General features: G+C 42.5%; 1 protein-coding gene across 1 annotated transcript in view; it reads left to right on the top strand.

Annotated features, from left to right (window-relative positions):
* The first annotated feature begins 1,022 nt into the window (after window positions 1-1,022).
* Window positions 1,023-17,304, top strand: part of LOC143788294 (uncharacterized) — an 84,860-nt gene continuing 68,578 nt past the window's right edge. Inside the window, exons 1-5 of the mRNA XM_077277833.1 lie at window positions 1,023-1,142; window positions 2,132-2,161; window positions 7,300-7,351; window positions 7,518-7,584; window positions 7,669-7,891. Of these exons, the coding sequence (XP_077133948.1) occupies window positions 1,091-1,142; window positions 2,132-2,161; window positions 7,300-7,351; window positions 7,518-7,584; window positions 7,669-7,891 (424 nt within the window). The 5' untranslated portion in view covers window positions 1,023-1,090. The remainder of the gene's footprint in view (window positions 1,143-2,131; window positions 2,162-7,299; window positions 7,352-7,517; window positions 7,585-7,668; window positions 7,892-17,304) is intronic.

Below are 17,304 nucleotides of genomic sequence, written 5' to 3'. Positions count from 1 at the left end.
TGTGTGAGCCACAAAAGCACATGAAACTTGGTCAAAGCTGAAGGAAAGATGAATGCAGCACGTTATCAACAAATATTGGAGGCAAATTTGCACTCATCAGCCCAGAAGCTGCACATGGGACGTACTTGGACATTCCAACATGACAACGATCCAAAACACAAGGCCAAGTTGACCTGTAATTGGCTACAGCAGAACAAAGTGAAGGTTCTGGAGTGGCCATCTCAGTCTCCTGACCTCAATATCATTGAGCCACTCTGGGGAGATCTCAAGCACACAGTTCATGCTAGACAGCCCAGGAATTTACAGGAACTGAAGGCTTTTTGCCAAGAAGAGTGGGCAGCTTTACCTTCTGAGAAAATAAAGAACCTCATCCACAACTACCACAAAAGACTTCAAGCTGTCATTGATGTTAGAGGGGGCAAAACACGGTATTAAGAAATGGGGTATGTAAACTTTTGATCAGGGTCATTTTGATGTTTTGGGATGTCATTAAGATTTAAAAAGAGAAAACACAGTAGTTTGACAATAAATGGCTTCACCCAACCACTAACCATGAGCGGAGAAAAAGTTTTGGTGTTATCGTTCATATTCTCTGAAAAAAGGGCAAGAAAGCAAAAATTCTAAGAGAGTGTGTAAACTTTTGAGCACAACTGTAATACACAGCACCAATATAATTCACACAAATGCAAGTAATAAAGGTGAATGCATAATAACAAGACATGGAAGCCCTTGTCTACACGGACCCACAGAGACAGTAGGGAAGTAGACATAAAAGTAAATTAGAAAATATGCTTCCTAAAAAAAAAAATCAGACAAGAGAATGCAGTGAGGCTGCTGCACAGTAGGGCTAATTCATTTGATTAATTATTATCACATATCCTATCATTTCAGGAGTAGCAAATTTCTCCTATTCATGTTGTTGCTGAACAAGAAAAGCAGGATTGCTATAGGCTCTAAAATTTGCCCAAGACATAATATTGATATTGCATGTCTTGTGAGTTGTGGTTATTGGTTTACTTACAAAATAAAAGTTGCAGCTTCGACCATTTACCGCTCAGATCTGCAGCTGACGTGAAAGTGATGCTACACAATGACGGCTAGTATTCTGTTGACGCTCGTAATCCTTGGTCTCGGCAGCAGAGGTAATTATTTTATTTCACATCTTACTATGTCTGCAAACTAAAATAAATTTTGTTTTGCAAAGAGCAAATTTGCTGTCTACAAAAATAGTGATAGTGACACATATTAATAGTGTCGCACAGACAGCAATTTACAAAGTAAAGGCTGGTTTTAAATTCAGTGTATGGAACAAATGTTCTACAATATTAAGTGCTTCAGATGTATTAATATCATCTTATTCCGTACCAATTTTTATTTTTATTTTAAACTAGATTTTGAGGGGTTTTTTTAGACTATAAGGCTATATTCCCACAATGAGCTTTTGATGTTGCAGGTTATAAATCCCATCCGCTGTGTTTGTACTGTACAACGCAACTCACAAGTGCACTACGTACAAAAAAGGTTGCTATTCCTGGTCGTGGGCACAAACCCTTAGGTAATTTAGGTTACATGCGGTTTTTTTTAGGGGGGTCCATTTTGTTTCGGTGTGTTTTTCGTTTGTTTTTTAAGCTGCGTTTTTGTCTCTTTTGGGTCTCTCATGTTTTAAATAAAGCTGCTTTGTTTTAGATCCTTCTTGGTATTTGGCTTTGACAAAATTTCATGTGCGGATTACATGCATTTTTAGTGCTTTTCCACAGCGGGAATGCACTTATATATACAAGTATTTTTTACCTGGGGATTTTCCACCTCTAATGCAAGTCTGTGGGGAAAATCCGCACATAAAGCTCAACGTACCCGCAAGAAAAACTGACATATTGTGGATGTGAAACACGCTCCGTGGGTCAGTTGAGATTTGTATAAATCTTATCCACTTTGTGGTTGTAAAATATTGCGTTTTTTGATGCAGCAAAAATACACAGCGCTAAAAACTCGGCATTGGCACACAGCCTGTATAAGAGTCAATGGATAAAAGTAGTTCAGAGGGTTTACCTTTTTCACTTAAAAAAAAAAACTATTGATATTTTGTTCACAAATGAAACTCCTGTAACATAATATTTTCTATTAATTACAGTGCAAGCAAGTATATCCTCAATTTCAACAGGTAAATGGCCAGACATTCTTTACCTTTGTTTTATAATCTTCTTGGCTTGTTCAGTAATCAGTCAGAATTTCAGGACCATACAAGCAATGATCATGGCTGTTCTAGTCTATCTTTATTTACATGAAATGGAGATAGATGAGACCAGGGCTCCACATAAGCGTATGATCATGGTAAGTTTACACCACTGCTGGTTGTCCACCTTTGGGAACAATTTTCTCTCTTATGTAGATTTATGTATTTTTGACTAAAAATATATTTTTTTAAATTTGGGTTTCATTAAAAAAAATATACAGTTTGCTTTTTGTAGCCTCTATTTTGCACTAGATTATTGCTGACTGAGGATTGAGTTAAATAAGAATCCATCAATGAGCTCATTCAGACAGTCTGTGTCACGACTCTGTTGCTGGGTGACCCGGGACCAGGGGCTCTTTCCCTGTCCCTAAAGCTAGGGGGCACCCTAGCTCGCCCTGTACCACTGGTTACTTCTGAATGTGGAGATGCCGGGGCCACATACTTTGCCTTATCTCCTTAATCCACCCTCTGTCTGTATCCTTCCCCCACCCAGGGAAAAAAGGAGTAGCAGTGAACCATAGTATAACAACCAGACGAACAAGGTAACACAAACAAGGAAAATGGAAAATACCAGGCATGCAAATATTCACTCACATATAACAGAAGAATGCACCAGGGAGTGGAGGATGAGGTAAAACCAAATTAGGAGAAGAAAGGGAATTATCACACTCCCTAAACCAAGCAACAGTCACAGATAAACCACCAAATGCCTACTCTTATAACCACAACTACTATTCTCCCTGCCATGCAGCATTAACTATCTCTGACTATGTGTGTCAGTCAGGACCCAGATTACACAAGAGAGGGGAGTGGCTAACAGTGCTCAGCTGAGAGCCCTAGCTGCCAGAGCTCTCAACATGGCAGCTTAACCTCTGTACTGCCAAAAGAAATTTACACCGTTTAAAAAAAAGGTTAAGTGCTTCTATTCAGCGCAGGAGTAGGAGCAATCAGACGCTGCAGTCTTCTGGCTCCTCTCTGTCACTGTAACCCTGTGACAGTCTGATTTAATAAGGAAATAAAAAGCCTAGAAAAGCCAGACTGTGCAAAATTCTTAATGAAATTAAAGTGCAAAAATTAATTTTCTTTTGCCCCATGCATGTAAGTAAAAAAACATGTCCCTAACAGCTCGAGCAGATGACTGTACTATCTGTCCAAAGGCGATCCAACAAAATATCGGATCACACTTGGACTAATATCTGTCTGTGGGGCCCAAGTCCAGTTTTTATCCTGAGACAGAATTTGTCAGATTGTTTAATATATCAGAGTTTAATCCAATATTCGGATCACACTCGGCCATGCAAATCAATGAGTCCATGGAAACCATCAGACTGCACTTAGATGACATCTGAGTGCAGTCCAATTTCCACAGACTGATACAATGGAGAAGAGGGAAAAATGTGGTTCTCCATCTTCTCCTGATCTGAGAGAAACGGATCACACTATGCTAACACTCTGATCAAACTCTTATGAGACTGTAATTTGCTTAATCAGTCCAATTCTCTTGGAACAGAGTATCTATTGTGGCCTGCACCTGCCCTAAGGGTGGACAAGGGTGGTTTTTTAAGCATTTCCGCAGTGGAAAAACGCTTAAAAAGCACTTTAAAAATGCAACGTGGGCACATAGCCTCAAGGATCTGGTAATGCATCATTAACCCCTTTACCCCAAAGGTGGAGGGTATTTTGCACGTTAATGATGGGGCCAGTTTTTACAATTCTGACCACTGTCCTTTTATGAAGTAATAATTCTGGAATACTTCAACGGATCTTGGCGATTCTGAGATTGTTTTTTCGTGACTTATTATTTTTGATATAACTTGCGTTTATTTGGCAAAAATGTTGCTATTTTGAAATTTTGAATTTTCATGCCCTTAAATCAGAGTAATATGTTACACGAAATAGTTCATAAGTAACATTTTGCACATGCCTACTTTACATAAGCACAATTTTTGAAACAATTTTTTTTTCGTCAGGAAGTTAAAAGGGTTAAAAGTCGACCTGCGATTTCTCATTTTTAAAGCAAAATTTACAAAACCGTATTTTTAGGGACCACCTCACATTTGAAGTCACTTTGAGGGATCTACATGTCAGAAAATACCCAAAAGTGACACCATTCTAAAAACTTCCCCCCTCAAGCTGATCAAAATCACATTTAAGAAGTTTATTAACCCTTCAGGTGCTTCAAAGTATTTGTTTTATTTTCACAAGAGTAACAAGAAAAAATGAACCCCAAAATGTATAATGCAATTTCTCCTGAACATGCCGATACCCAACATATGGGGAAAAAACACTGTTTAGGTGCAAGGCAGAACTCAGAAGAGTAGGAGCGCCGTTTGACTTTTTCAATGCAAAATTGGCTGAAATTGAGATCGGACGCCATGTCACTTTTGGAGAGCCCCTGATGTGCCTAAACAGTGGAAAACCCCCCAGAAGTGACCCCATTTTGGAAACTAGACCCACCAGGGAACTTATCTAGATGTGTGGTGAGCACTTTGAACCCCCAAGTGCTTCACAGAAGTTTATAACGTAAAGCCGTGAAAATTAAAAATCATTTTTTCCACAAAAAATTATCTTTAAGCCCCCAATTTTTTATTTTCCCAAGAGTAACTGGGGAAATTGGACTCCAAAAGTTGTTGTGCAATTTGTCCTGAGTACGCTGGTACCCCATATGTGGGAGAAAATTACTGTTTGTGTGCATGGCAGAGCTCAGAAGGGAAGTAGTGACTTTTTTTAATGCAGACTTTGATGGAATGGCCTGCGGAAATCATGTTGCATTTGCAGAGCCCCTGATGTGCCTAAACAGAAGAAACACCCCAAAAGTGACCCCATTTTGGAAACTATACCCCCAAGAAACTTTTCTAGATGTGCCTAAACAGTGGCAATGCCACACAAGTGCCCCTTTTTGGAACTAATCTACTGTTTCCAGTTATGTAAATTTTATAATATAGTAGCATGCGTTAGTTGTGCAGTGTTTGCCAGGTTCTCATAAGGCAGTTGTGTAAGTCAGAAATAAATTTAGTAGTGCATGGAGGTGTGGTGCAGTCTGAAGCATTCTCTCATACACAGGCCAGGTTTATTGGGGCAGATGTTGCATTGATAAATGGTAATTTCAAAAACCTGACAGTCACATCCAAACATAAACTAAGTGTGAACAGGTGCTAACCTAGAGTCACCAACTCAAACAAAAAAGGCAGCACTCTAGCGCCATAGCATGCAAATATGAAAATTGAATTGCATTACTGCACTAGAAGTATGAAAAATTGAGAAAGCTTAGCGCATAAATTGGCCAATTCATGTGTACCTGGAAGCCACAGTAAGGTGTTTCTCTTTTCCAGGACCTAACACTGCCATTCCTCTATTAGAATAAAGTCTTCATCTGAATGGGAACCTAATGTGAGTCCTCTCTTAGACTAAAATCTATCTCTCTGTGGAGGGATAGTGGTCCTGCTGTAATTAAAACATCTGTGGCTAAAAGGCGGAGTGCTCAGTCAGAAGGCTAATGAATACAAATTTCAAAAAACTGACCGTCACATCCAAACATAACCTAAGTGTGAACAGGTGCTAACCTAGAGTCACCAACTCATAAACACTCAAACAAAAAAGCAGCACTCTGTAGCGCCATAGCATGCAAATATGAAAATTGAATTGCATTGCTGCACTAGAAATATGAAAAAATTAGAAAGCTTAGCACATAAATTGGCCAATTCGTGAGTACCTGGAAGCTATGGTAAGGCGTTTCTCTTTTCCAGGACCTAGCACTGCCATCCCTCTCTTAGAATAAAGTCTTCATCTGAATGGGAACCTAATGTGAGTATTCATTAGTCTTTTGACTGAGCACTCCGCCTTTTAACCACAGGTGTTTTAGTTACAGCAGGCCACTACCCCTCCACACAGAGATAGATTTTAATCTAAGAGAGGACTCACATTAGGTTCCCATTCAGATGAAGACACCTGGAGCACCCATCCTAGGCTGGGACATCAGTGTTTCAGGCAATCCGATTGCCTGAAACACTGAGAAATGATGTGATTGGCTGTTCAGAATGGAACAGCCAATCACAGCGATCGTGGTTGCGGGAGGGTGGTGACACCCCTCAGAATGATGGCACCATCTACCCAGAGGTAAGATGGCGATGGAATTTTAATGCGATCACTGCGACTTCGGTCACAGCGTCGCATTAAAAAAATGACGTAATATTTGATCCATGGTCAAATAGGCCAAGGTCTCATGGACGTGATATTACATCCAATGGCAGAAAAGGGTTAATGTGCTCAGCAATTCTAGCTTTCAACTTGCGAGAAGTGCAGCCAATGTATTGCATGTCGCACAAGGAGCACATGGCTGAATATATTACATGTGTTGTGATGCGGTTTATGAAAGTTGCAATGTCATATGTGTGTTTGAGATCTGAAGATGAGAACTCTGATGTCTTGGTCATATATTTGCACAAACTACATCTATTCTGTCTACATTTATAATTACCTTTACACGACAGCCATGTGCTGGTATGTTTGTTCCCATGACTGTGAAACATGCGAGGTGATAAGAGGTTGCCAAGGATAATGGCTCTGCGAGCTGAGAAGTTCACCCCAGAAGATAGAATTTTAGACATGACTTCATCTTGGTATAGTAGTGGGAGATTTTTTTGAATAATATTTAAGATATCATAGTAATTAAAGCTTATATGTGATGGTAATTGTGATACCATTAGCCTCTTTTTTATTGCCACTTTTTACCATACAGGAGATTGTGCCTGTCTCTGGAGATGGCGAAAACCTGAGCTCTGGTTGCCAGTGGTTTACTATATCCACAGGAGAGAAGACTGTCCTCTCTCCTCTAAAAATAGACTTATTTCCTTCATGAAAGATAAATGGATTTAAGTATTCTCTAATATTGGTATCTCATCACATTAGACTTTATTATTATTATTTATATATACATTGACCTCTTCTATTATGACCTATACAGTTCACTGCTCAATGTGAATGGAGTCAGATCTTAGAGAATAATAGAACATAAACCTGTAATTACGATAACTTCATCTCATAGAATTATTCCCATTTTGTTGCAGTGATGGCATCTTGTACAACAACTGCAAAAGATTTACCGGGATCTTCTGCAGAGTAAGATTTCTTTTCTTTTTCTTCAAGGGATTGCATTATTAAAATAGGCTTTTTTTGCAGCAACACAGCCACTCTTGTATATGAGATAAGTCTGATATTGCAGTTCAGACACAAATACGTACTTACGTTATATATTTTTTTTACTAAAATTATATTTATTTTGCAGTGTTTTGTGTCCAGCTGACTGTCTTACAAATGGAGGATCTGTTTGGGGAACTGATGTGTATACAAATGTAAGATAAATGCAAAATTGTTATCCTTTGTTATTTAATAATATAATGAAGGTAATCAATTATTGAATCTATAATTTTTCTTAGGATTCCTCCATATGTCGAGCAGCGATCCATGCTGGAAAAATACCCAATGATGGAGGACAAGTCTCAGTGCACAAGACACCAGGTGAGGCCAGTTACACTGGATCTACAAGAAATGGGATTTCCACCAAGAACTTTGGAGCATGGCCTGGATCTTTTATATTTGTTACCTCAACAAGTACAGTGACTCCGGAACCAACAGAAGGAATAACACAAAGACTTCCAGGTATTGTACAGATAATTTTTGGTTCAAAAGTATCGCCATGGAAAATGTTACCCAGTGAATTGTGGCAGAATAATTTTTATAATGTTAATTCTTCTATGCAATGAAAAGTACACCTGCCGCAGGTGAGTCTGAATGAGTGAACTGCATCACTAATCAAAGCTCATCGGCTGCTGGATGTGTGCATGGGGGTGGCGCAAAATGAGGTGAAAAAGAAAAGTGGAAAACAGCAGGCACAAGTGCTGATTGGTGGTACTGTATCACCAATCAACTCTCGGCAGCTGCTGGATGTGCGCACGGGTTGGCGCAAAGGGGGATGAAAAAGAAAAGTGGATAACAGAGAGCACAGTGCTGATCGATGAACTGCGTCACCAATCAATGCTCGGCGGCTGCTGCATATGAGCACGGGGTTGGTGCAAAGGGGGGTGGAGGAGGGTAAAAAGAGAAGGAAGTGTGAAGGGGGTTAGCAGGGGATTGGAATGCATGAGGAAAGATCGGACAGGGATCAGGGATCAAAACACTTAGGCTATGTGCACACGTTCAGGATTTCTTGCAGAAAATTCCTGAGAATTCCGGACATTTTCTGCAAGAAATCCGCAAGAAAACCGCATGCGTTTTTGCCGCGGTTTTGACGCGTTTTTGCCGCGGTTTTTTCCGGACACTTCCCAATGCATTTTGGAGTGGGAAATCCGCAAAAAAAACGCAAAAAGATAGAGCATGTCTGGATTTTGTGCGGTATGCGTTTTTTTTGCGGAAAAAAACGCATCATGTGCACAAAACATGCGGAATTCATTAAAAATGATAGGATGCATAATGTATGCAGATTATTTGCAGTTTTATAGCGTTTTTATAGGGAAAAAATGCGAAAAAACCGCGAATAATCTGCAACGTGTGAACACAGCCTTACAATTGTTGTATCTCTTCTTTCTTCTGTCTTGTCTTCTCTGTTATTTGTGCCTCTTTTTCAGCAGGGATTGTGGTGTCACTGGCTTCTGTGGCACCACAAGGCCCAGCACATCAGCAGATCCTGTAGCATAACTGCACTGCAGAAATCCTCAGCTACTGTGAGGATCTGCTGCGCAGTCATATACAGAGATATGGGAGCAGAACCGAGCTTACTACAGAGATATGCGCGCATCTACTCCCCCTCCAACCTCCAACTGGCTGTCATTTACCGCCCCCCAGGGCCAGCCACCATCTTCTTTGATCACTTCACCACCTGGCTACTTCATTTCCTTTCTGCAGACATCCCCACTATCATCATGGGCGATTTCAACATCCCCATTGACACTTCCCTCTCAGCTGCCACTAAACTTCTATCTCTCTCTTCCTCCTTCGGCCTCACTCAATGGTCTTCTGCAGCCACTCACAAAGATGGTCACACACTGGACCTCATCTTCACCCGCCTCTGCTCCCTATCTAACCTCTCTAACTCACCTCTTCCTCTCTCTGACCACAACCTTCTCACATTCTCTTCTCTCTCCACTCCATGTCTAGAGTCCCCACCCCACAAACTTTCACACCCTCGCAGAAATCTTAAACATCTTGACCTACATTCATTCTCTGAATCCCTCCTCCCTCTCACAGACATAAGTTCCATACACAATGCGGATGACGCTGCCGCTCTATATAACACCACAATAGCTGTAGCTTTGGAATCTGCTGCCCCACTTACACATACCAAAGCTCGCAAAATCAACAGACAGCCCTGGCACACCAGCCTGACCAAAGAACTGAGGCGAGCTTCCAGGGCTGCTGAGCGCAGATGGAAAAGATCCCACTCCAACAACCACTTAATCGCATTCAAACAGTCCCTCACTAAACAAACCTACTTCTCATCTCTCATATCCTCCCTGTCTCACAACCCTAAACAGTTATTCAACACCTTCAATTCTCTCCTCCGTCCCCCAGCACCTCCTCCCTCCTCACTTATCTCTGCTGAAGACTTTGCCTCATTCTTCAAGCAGAAGATTGATAACATCAGAGACAGTTTTGGTCAACAAGCCCCAGAGCACTTCCTCCCAACTTCCCTACCCTCCACCTCCAAAACCAACTACTCCACCATTACAGAAGATCAACTCGCCACTCTACTCTCAAGATCGCATCTCACCACCTGTGCACTTGACCCGCTCCCATCCCACCTCATCCCAAACCTCACCACAATCTTCATCCCAACCCTAACCCATCTCTTCAACCTATCACTAACAACTGGTGTTTTCCCCTCAAGCTTTAAACATGCCTCCATCACACCTATCCTCAAAAAGCCCTCTCTTGACCCATCCTCTGTATCTAGCTATCGCCCTATATCACTTCTCCCCTATGCCTCAAAACTACTGGAACAACACGTCTACCTTGAACTGTCCTCCCATCTCTCTTCTTGCTCCCTCTTTGACCGCTTACAATCTGGCTTCCGGTCACACCATTCCACTGAAACTGCGCTAACTAAGGTCACCAATGACCTCTTAACCGCCAAGAGCAAGCGACACTACTCTGTTCTCCTCCTCCTCGACCTGTCGGCTGCCTTTGACACATTGGACCATTCCCTATTATTACAGACCCTCTCATCCCTTGGCATCACAGACTTGGCCCTATCCTGGATCTCATCATACCTAACAGACCGGACATTCAGCGTCTCCCACTCACACACCACCTCCTCACCTCGCCCCCTATCTGTCGGAGTCCCACAAGGTTCAGTCCTTGGGCCCCTGCTCTTCTCCATTTACACTTTTGGCCTGGGACAGCTCATAGAATCTCACGGTTTTCAGTATCACCTCTATGCTGATGACACACAGATCTACATCTCTGGACCAGATATCACCTCCCTACTAACCAGAATCCCTCAATGTCTGTCCACTATTTCATCCTTCTTCTCCGCTAAATTTCTGAAACTTAACATGGACAAAACAGAATTCATCATCTTTCCCCCATCTCACGTGACCCCCCCAACGAACCTATCCATTACAGTAAATGGCTGCCCACTCTCCCCAGTCCCACAAGCTCGCTGCCTCGGGGTTATCCTTGACGCTGATCTCTCCTTCAAACCACATATCCAAGCCCTTTCCACTTCCTGCCGACTTCAACTCAAAAATATTGCACGAATCCGTTCATTCCTCAACCAAGAATCTGCAAAAACCCTAGTCCATGCCCTCATCATCTCTCGCCTTGACTACTGCAACCTCCTGCTCTGTGGCCTCCCCTCAAACACTCTCGCACCCCTCCAATCTATTCTAAACTCTGCTGCCCGACTAATCCACCTGTCCCCCCGCTATTCTCCGGCCTCTCCCCTCTGTCAATCCCTTCGCTGGCTCCCCATTGCCCAGAGACTCCAGTACAAAACCCTAACCATGACGTACAAAGCCATCCACAACCTGTCTCCTCCTTACATCTGTGACCTCATCTCCCGGTACTTTCCTACACGCAACCTCCGATCCTCACAAGATCTCCTTCTCTACTCCCCTCTTATCTCCTCTTCCCACAATCGTATACAAGATTTCTCTCGCGTATCACCCCTACTCTGGAACCCTCTACCACAACACATCAGACTCTCGCCCACCATCGAAACCTTCAAAAAGAATCTGAAGACCCACCTCTTCCGACAAGCCTACAACCTGCAGTAACCACCGATCGACCAAACCGCTGCATGACCAGCTCTACCCTCACCTACTGTATTCTCACCCATCCCTTGTAGATTGTGAGCCTTCGCGGGCAGGGTCCTCTCTCCTACTGTACCAGTTATGACTTGTATTGTTCAAGATTATTGTACTTGTTTTTATTATGTATACCCCTCCTCACTTGTAAAGCGCCATGGAATAAATGGCGCTATAACAATAAATAATAATAATAATAATAATAATATGGGAGCAGAACCGAGCTTACCACAGAGATATGGGAGCAGAACCGAGCTTACCACAGAGATATGGGAGCAGAACTGAGCTTACTACAGATATATGGGGACAGAACAGAGCTTACTACAGAGATATGGGAGCAGAACCGAACTTACTACAGAGCTATGGAAGCAGAACCGAGCTTACTACAGAAATATAAGAGCAGAACTAAGCTTACTACAGAGGTCCAAGCCCCAAAAGTGCATGTCTCCCTATACGACCAACCTTTAGCCATTTCAAATAGCATGTATATATAATTACAGTATACCACTGTTGCTAACCAAAAACACGCAATGCAAAGACCAATATTATCAATATTACTACTATAAAAGGCCAAAACAGTACGGCTGCACAATGCCCACTACCATCACCACCACACCGCGAATACATAATATAATATGACCATTACCTCTACATAACAAAACACTCTATACAAAGACCAATGACACCACCTTACACCTTCTGCTACATAATGACCGAAACACATTAAGCTGTTACTAAATCAATTTTTAAAAAGCTACTAAAAAGAGAAATATTCCCCACTTACAGGAACCGTATATTGGTAGATACCAGTCCTGCAGAACACACACATGATTACAGTCAGGCTGCCACTAGGAATTTTGGGGCCCCATATTGGCAAAATTTTCGGGCCCCTTTGAGACTCTGCCCAGGCTCCACCCCAGTTCCACCTCCACACCTCGAGCCTTACACAGTCCCACCGCTCTTGGAAAAACTCATCTTCTACACCACGTCCTCACTAATTTGATATTAACCCCTTCATGACCTTGGGATTTTCCATTTTTCCGTGTTCGTTTTTCGCTCCCCTCTTTCCCAGAGCCATAACTTTTTTTATTTTTCCATCAATATGGCCATGTGAGGGCTTATTTTTTGTGAAATAAGTTGTACTTTTGAACGACATCATTGGCTTTACCATGTCGTGTACTAGAAAACGGGAAAAAAATTCCAAGTGCGGTGAAATTGCAAAAATAGTGCAATCCCACACGTTTTTTGTTTGGCTTTTTTTACAAGGTTCACTAAATGCTAAAACTGACCAGTCATTATCATTCTCCAGGTCATTACGAGTTCATACATGTAGAAAAGCCGCGGAGACACCATCACGTGTTTCTCAACGCAAGCAATGAATAGCCAGGTCTTTCACCGGGAAGGAACAACCACGGGAAGGGCAGCATCCAATAAAGGAAAACCACCTATGCCAAAACATGGTATCCATCCACAGACAGCTGTTTCGAGGTATTTGCCCCTCATCAGTGTGGAGTAGGAAACTGGCTATTAGAAGCAGTGCCTGGTAAAAAGACTATAAACATAAGGGTGAATGACCTGGGGGAGATCAAAACATCCAACACCACGGAGACACCATCACGTGTTTCTCAACGCAGTGATCCAGAACACTGCCCCCATCCCTAATGGGAAATATGCAAATGCATGTAGAAAAGCCGCGGAGACACCATCACGTGTTTCTCAACGCAAGCAATGAATAGCCAGGTCTTTCAGCGGGAAGGAACAACCACGGGAAGGGCAGCATCCAATAAAAAGGAAAACCACCTATGCCAAAACATGGTATCCATCCACAGACAGCTGTTTCGGGGTATTTGCCCCTCATCAGTGTGCAAATGCATGTAGAAAAGCCGCAGCTGACATGTCCCGGCTTTGATGCGAGCTCATCAAAGCAGGGGTTCTGACCTCGGACATACTATCCCGTCCGAGGTCAGAAAGGGGTTAACAGTTCCCAGCAAACACCAGATCACATACATAACCAGCAGCTTTTGTTTTGGCCAAAAGAATTTTTAAGCCACCACCACGACAAGGTAGACTCTTTTGGCTGGGCCCTACTCTACTCTTGCCTATTAAACATTTCCTAAAATATCCGATACTCTTTTTACATTTATTTTTATTTATTTCTCTTTAAAGGAATGAGTCTCATATATTTTTTGAGAATGATCATTAATACCACATACAAGGGACAAAAACCATCACACCATAACCAGACCATATATTACCACCAGGGGCGGACACAGCTTGGGGCCCCTGTGCAGGAAGTGTGTCTGGGCCCCCCTCCTTTTAAGGCGGCAAAGCTAAGGGACTGTGCTATACATAATGAGTACACTTTATACTAAGGGATTGTGTTAGACATAATAATCGATAATAACATCTTCCTCCACCTCCCCTAGTTCTTAAATCCATTATAAATCCCCCGCATTCCATTATTGCCCTTTCCCCCACCCCCATGATTGTCCTCTTCACCACCTCCATTATTGCTTTCTCCCCCACCACCCCATATCATTTCCCATTCCACCACCTCCATCATTGCCTCCTCTCCATCACTCCCATCATTGTCCTTTCCACTGCCACCATCATTGACTTCTCCCCCACCACCCCATCATTACCCATTCCACCACCTCCATCATTTCCTCCTCCCCCACCACCCCTATCATTGCCCTCACCGTAAACCCAATCATTTCCTTCGGCCCCATCACCCCCATCATTGCCCTCTCTGTCAACCGTCAACCCAATCATTACCTTCTGCCCCATCACCCCCATCATTGCCCTCTCCTCCACCTACACACACACAGCACCATTCACCTCTCTGCACACACATACACACACAGCACCATTCACCTCTCTGCACACACATACACACACAGCACCATTCACCTCTCTGCACACACACACACACACCACCATTCACCTCTCTACACACACACCTCACCTCTGCACACAGTATCCTGAAGCCGCACCATCGCCAGCAGCTTCCTGTCTCACACAGCCGTGGCGCTGAATGATGATGTCATTCAGCTGCTGCTGTGTGACAGGAAGTGCGGGCAGGAAGCCGGATGGATCCATTCCCTGCAGCTCCTCTCCGCTGCCTTTTTCTCTTGCAGGCAGCGGAGCTGCAGGGATTGCTCCCTGTCGTCCGCACATGAGGGCAATCTGGCCAGGGGCCCCTCGGAGCCTCGGGGCCGGATAAACTGGCCAGATTTCCCTCATTATTAGCTGCCCTGCAGGCAGGGCCGGTTTTAGGCAAAGTGGGGCCCTAGGCAAAGTTTAAAATGGGGCCCAAAATGCTAACATGTTGCACATCACACAGAAGCATTTTGGTTGTATTTACATGCGCTGAGTTCAGGCCGCTGTGATCGACAATATTGAAATCATTCAACGCTTGTTTCCTGGCCTCTTTCCACCATCTGAGAAAGAATGATGGGAACAGAATGATCACTAATAGATCACTAACAGATCACCATACAGTATCATGTTATCAGCAGCACATCTGCAGTTTACACTGGCAATGTGCTGCTGAGAACAATGATTTCTGTTCCAGCATAAACAATCCACTCACTCGATGAATATGCAGCATTTTGATTGTTTAGTATAATACACCCCATAGTCCTCCACATAGTATAATGTGCACCACAGTCCTCCATATTGTAAAATGCACACCCCATAGTCCTCCATATAATATAGTATGCCCCATAGTCCTCTATATAGTATAATACACTCCCTAGTCCTCCATATAGTATTATACACTTCCCATAGTCCTCCACATAGTATAATACACTCTTCATAGTGCTCTATATAGTATAATCCACTCCTCATAGTCTTCCATATATTATAATGTGCACCACAGTCCTCCATGTTGTAAAATGCACACCCCATAGTCCTCCATATAACATAATATGCCCTATAGTTCTTTATATAGTATTATACACTTACCATAGTCCTCCATATAGTATAATACACTCCTCATAGTCCTCCATATATTAAAATACACTGCTCAGTCCTCCACATAGTATAATACACACCTCATAGTGCTCCATATAGTATAATGCACCGCCATAGTCATCCATGTAGTACAATTCACTTCCCATAGTATAATGCACCCCATAGTTCTTCATATAGTATAATATATTCCCCATAGTCCTCGATACAGTATAATGCAGCCCACATATAGTATAATGCAGCCACCCCATAGAGCATAATGCAGCCACCCCACAGAGTATAATGTAACCCCCATTGAATATAATGCAGCCCCCCTCATATAGTATAATGTAGCCCCCTCATAGAATATGATGCAATCACCCCTCATAGAATATAAATATAATACAGCCCCCCCATAGAATATAATGTAGCCCTGAATAGAATATACACTGTGTTCCAAGTTATTATGCAAATTGGATTTAAGTGTCAAAACGATTTAATTGTTTTGTTTTTCAAATAAACTCATGGATGGCATTGTATCTCAGGGCTCAATGGATCACTGAAATCAATCTTAAACACATGTGATAATTAGTTTTCCAGGTGATTCTAATTAAAGGAAAACTACTTAAAAATAATGTTCCACATTATTAAGCAGGCCACAGTTTTCAAGTAACATGGGAAAGAAAAAGGATCTCTCTGCTGCCGAAAAGCATCAAATAGTGCAATGCCTTGGTCAAGGGATGAAAACATTAGAAATTTCTTGAAAATGTAAGCATGATCATCTTACTGTTAAGAGATTTGTGGCTGAGTCTGAGCACAGTCGTGTTCGTGCTGATAAAGGCATAATGAGGAAGGTTTCTGACAGGCAAGTTCATCGGATTAAGAGAGCAGCTGCTAAAAAGCATTACAAAGCAGCAAACAGATATTTGAAGCTGCTGGTGCCTCTGGAGTCCCTCGAACCTCAAGGTGTAGGATCCTTCAAAGGCTTGCTTTGGTTCGTAAACCTACTATTCGGCCACCCCTAAACAGTGTTCACAAGCAGAAACGGTTGTAGTGGGCCCAGACATACATGAAGACTAATTTTCAAACAGTCTTGTTTACTGCTGAGTGTAGAGCAACCCTGGATGGTCCAGATGGATGGAGTAGTGGATGATTGGTGGATGGCCACCATGTCCCAACAAGGCTGCAACGTCAGCAAGGATGTGGAGGAGTCATGTTTTGGGACGGAATCATGGGGAAACAGCTGGTAGGGCCCTTTAAAGTTCCTGAAGATGTGAAAATGATCTCTGCAAAGTATATAGAGTTTCTGACTAACAACTTTCTTCCATGGTATAAAAAGCAGAAGCGTGCCTTGAAGAGCAAAATCATCTTCATGTATGACAATGCACCATCTCTTGCTGCAAAGAATACCTCTGAGGCATTGGCTGCTATGGGCATAAAAGGAGATAAACTCATGGTGTGGCCACCATCTTCCCCTGTCCTCAACCCTATAGAGAACCTTTGGAGTATCATCAAGCAAAAGATCTATGAGGGTGGGAGGCAGTTCACATCAAAACAGCAGCTCTGGGAGGCTATTCTGACTTCATGCAAAGAAATACAAGCAGAAACTCTCCAAAAACTCACAAGTTCAATGGATGCAAGAATTGTGAAGGTGATATCAAAGAAAGGTTCCTATGTTAACATGTAACTTGGCCTATTAGGATGTTTTGGAGTTAAATAGCTTTTTTGTTCAGTGAATGTGACCTCTTAATGCTGCAAATTCCACAAATGAGCATTTTCAGTTCTTTAAAACATATCAAATGTTTAGAAATTCTACTG

Source organism: Ranitomeya variabilis, chromosome 8 (genome assembly GCF_051348905.1).
Source record: "Ranitomeya variabilis isolate aRanVar5 chromosome 8, aRanVar5.hap1, whole genome shotgun sequence".
In the NCBI taxonomy this organism is placed as follows: Eukaryota; Metazoa; Chordata; class Amphibia; order Anura; family Dendrobatidae; genus Ranitomeya; species Ranitomeya variabilis.
The sequence above is the reverse complement of the archived record's forward strand: the minus strand, read 5'-3'. Positions and strand labels throughout refer to the sequence as shown.